The 3358-nt window shown below is 33.3% G+C and overlaps 1 protein-coding gene across 1 annotated transcript; it reads left to right on the top strand.

Moving 5' to 3' along the window:
* Positions 1 to 690: 690 nt before the first annotated feature.
* LOC109130900 (uncharacterized) lies at positions 691 to 3358 on the top strand. The gene is made up of 8 exons (XM_087501268.1): positions 691 to 819; positions 1310 to 1421; positions 1647 to 1748; positions 2249 to 2352; positions 2445 to 2626; positions 2717 to 2840; positions 2921 to 3079; positions 3173 to 3358. The coding sequence occupies exons 1-8, from the start codon at positions 691 to 693 to the stop codon at positions 3356 to 3358; spliced, it is 1098 nt and encodes a 365-aa protein (XP_087357394.1).

The raw sequence follows: 3358 nt of genomic DNA, 5'->3' as shown, positions 1-3358 counted from the left end.
ATATTATTTGATTTAGTAGATACTACAAAAATCAAAAACTTTTATTATATTATTTCCTTCGCACATGCTACCATCCCGGCATCATCCTGTGATTAAAATTATTTCTCATCCAAATTACAGTGATGCACTTGACTCTTATATTCATCTTGCTGTTGAGGATTCTTTTGAGAAGCATCAAATTCTTTTATGAGTATTTAATTCTTTAAATGATAAACATATTTGGTTAATGTTTGATTTTAAAAGATACTGGGTTATATTAAATTTGAATAACATTATTTCAATTTATAAATTATTTTAAAATACAGTCCAAACTAATTTAACGTATGATTCGGACCTTTAGACGTTTTTTTATGTAGCGATTTGCGAAATGATTTTAAATAGAGTCAATTATTATAATTTACAAAAAAAAAAATTTATTTGGAATGTCAACATATAGTAATTTATAAGTACTTTATATATTTCATTAAAATTATGGAAGTATAAATATGTAAAATTTACTTTTTACTTTAGTAAACCTATTTAGACTATTCATATATGATATATTTACATTCTTCATCATTATCGTCTTTTTAAAAAATAAAGTAAATATTCTATAAAAAAATCAAGTCGGTTGTAAAACATCTCTATATATATTGATACGCCAATGTGTTAAAAAAGTGTTATCCACAACTCAATATGACTTCTAAAAAGATGAATGTTCGTCCTTTTGTTCAGCTAGACGATCTCAACCCTGCTCTCGATCATTACAAAATTAGAGTCCGTATCATAAGACTTTGGAAGTCATTCAAGTCTCTACAGATGGCCTTCGTTGACAGTGATGTAAGATTTAATAAGATAATTTATATGTAGAGTTTAATTAGTATCTATATCATTATGACAACCCGTCCTGCGGACCCCACTAGCTGCCCTAACGGACTGTCCGTGGACCCTGCTAGCCCTCCGTCAGCCGTCCCAACGGACCCCAAGCTGGCCCTGCAGGGCATCGATCATAACCCATCACTATGCAGGTCAATTGGTGACAGCTTGTCCTGTGGGAAGGTTGTTAAAGGGTGGGGACCAGGGTTCGAGGAATGCCTGGCGCACCAATAATGTACTGGTGGATTTGGATATCCACAGTGATGGGTTAGGATCGATGCCCTTCAGGGCCAGCTTGGGATCCGTTGGGACGGCTAGCGGGGGCTAGCAGGGTCCACGGACGGTCCGTTGGGGCAGCTAGCGGGGGGCTAGTAGGGTCCGCAGGACGGGTTGTCACAATCATATTTAAGTAAATCTCGATAAAAGCTTTCTAACTTCTAAAAGTTATATATAGGGTACAAGGATACATGCATCTATTGAAGATGGTTTGGTCAGCAGATTTCAGAATCAACTTGCAGTCGGCGAGTCTAAGATAGTTGACACATTCAACTTAGTAGATTATAATAGTAGTTATAAGACAAGCTATTTGGGATTTAAAATCGTCTTTTATAGAACCACCATAGTGAAACCATGTGATGAATTCCCAGTTCATGTACCAGAAAAATATTTTAAGAATTTTCCTTCTATATTGGCTGGAGAATTAGACAAGAATGTATTGTTCGGTGAGTTGTTAATTTCATATTTTAAATTTTGTTTGAAGGAAAATATTAATTCATATGTATTTTTGGTAGATGTTATCGCTCAGATCGTTGGTGTAGGAAATCTTGACAGCGTCAAAACAAAAGGGAAGGATAACATCAAATTAAGTTTCGATCTGCAAGATTTGACGTATGATTCCTTAATAGATACCCTTTATAGTTAAAATTAGTTTGGAATATAATGTCTAATTAGGTATTCTTAATTCATGCATTCGTAATATAGTGGAACCCGGTTGAATTGCACTGTGTAGGGTGATCTTGCAAAGGCCTTTGATACACAGATAAAAGAACATCAAGATACTGTTGTCGTTTGTGTAGTACGATTTGCATGCTTGAAGGAATGGAAAGGTAATTTCTGACTATCTTATAATCTTCGAACTTATGATTATTAAATCTAACATTGCCAATTAAATCAAAATTTCAGGGAACTATAGTATTTCCAATGCGTTCAACTCTACAAATATTATGATAAATCCAGATATGCCTGAAGTGGAAGCGTTCCGAAAAAAGTAAATATATATATATATATATATCCCTTCTATATTACTCGGCGATACATGCTATAAACAATTATATGTTCTTATTATTATCATAACTTTATAGGTTGCCCACTAATGCTATAGATTTAGTACAACTTGAAGATGAACCAAGTCCCCAAAACTCAAAGGTGACATTATATGAGGACTTTTTTATTATTAACGAGAAGTCTACTATGGACCAAATCGTTTATGCACTTGAGGTAATGTTTGTAAAGATTTAATTGATATCATCTTATTTGAATTGTTTTGAAAAATTGTTAAAGTTAATAAACGTTTGGTTTGTTCATTATAGACGCGAACATGTGTGACAATCGCCACAATTTTTTATGTTGAAGTATTGCCTAAATGGTATTATATTGCCTGTAAAGTTTGCAATAAGAAGGTGCAGCCGTACCCACTAGAATCTCAATCTGGAAAAGAACTACTTTATAGTTGTGGGGTTTGTGATGCTGATGTTACGGATGTTGATTACAAGTAAGTGTCTCATGAATTGTTAAAATGTTTCTTAAGATTTGTTATTTGGAACTATTTATACATTTTAAGTTATGCTAAACTGCTTGAAAGGTATAAACTCATACTTCATGTCGGTTATGGAAGTTCACAAAAGATTAAACTGCTTTTCTTTGACGGTCTTGCTCAACTATTTATTAGAAAAAAAGCCGAAGAACTGGCTTTGGAAAATTCAAAAGTAAGTATATAACATTTGACCTCTCTTTAGTTTTAAAAATATATAAACAAATATTAAATCAAGTGTCTACCTATGGTCAGGAGGATATTGCAGCTATTCCCGAATCTCTTTCGGTCTTAGTAGGAAAGACTATGTTGTTTAAAATTTCGATTACAATCGATAATTTAAAGAGCGACAAGTCTGCTTATGTTGTTGAAAAGTTTTGGGAAAAAGATGAGATGGTTGTTCAATTCCGCAAGGTACTAAAGAAAAAAACAAAAACCCATAATACCATTATGAATATTATATCATATAAATGTTTTTTAATCTCAATGTATAAAATTTAATTGTAGGAACTCTATGGAAGGAATGAACTTTCAAATACTAATTCGGATACGAATGATCATAAGTTGCAAATCGTCCCAGCTGAATCGAGGTTGGCTTCATCTAAGAGAGATCATACAGAAACCGATGTTTTGTCGGCCGGGGGTCATAGCATTAAGACAAGGAAAAAGATCAAAACTGAATCTAAAGACTGA

This window comes from Camelina sativa, chromosome 19, assembly GCF_030686135.1.
Source record: "Camelina sativa cultivar CO46 ecotype springtype chromosome 19, ASM3068613v1".
NCBI classification, from domain to species: Eukaryota; Viridiplantae; Streptophyta; class Magnoliopsida; order Brassicales; family Brassicaceae; genus Camelina; species Camelina sativa.
The sequence above is the reverse complement of the archived record's forward strand: the minus strand, read 5'-3'. Positions and strand labels throughout refer to the sequence as shown.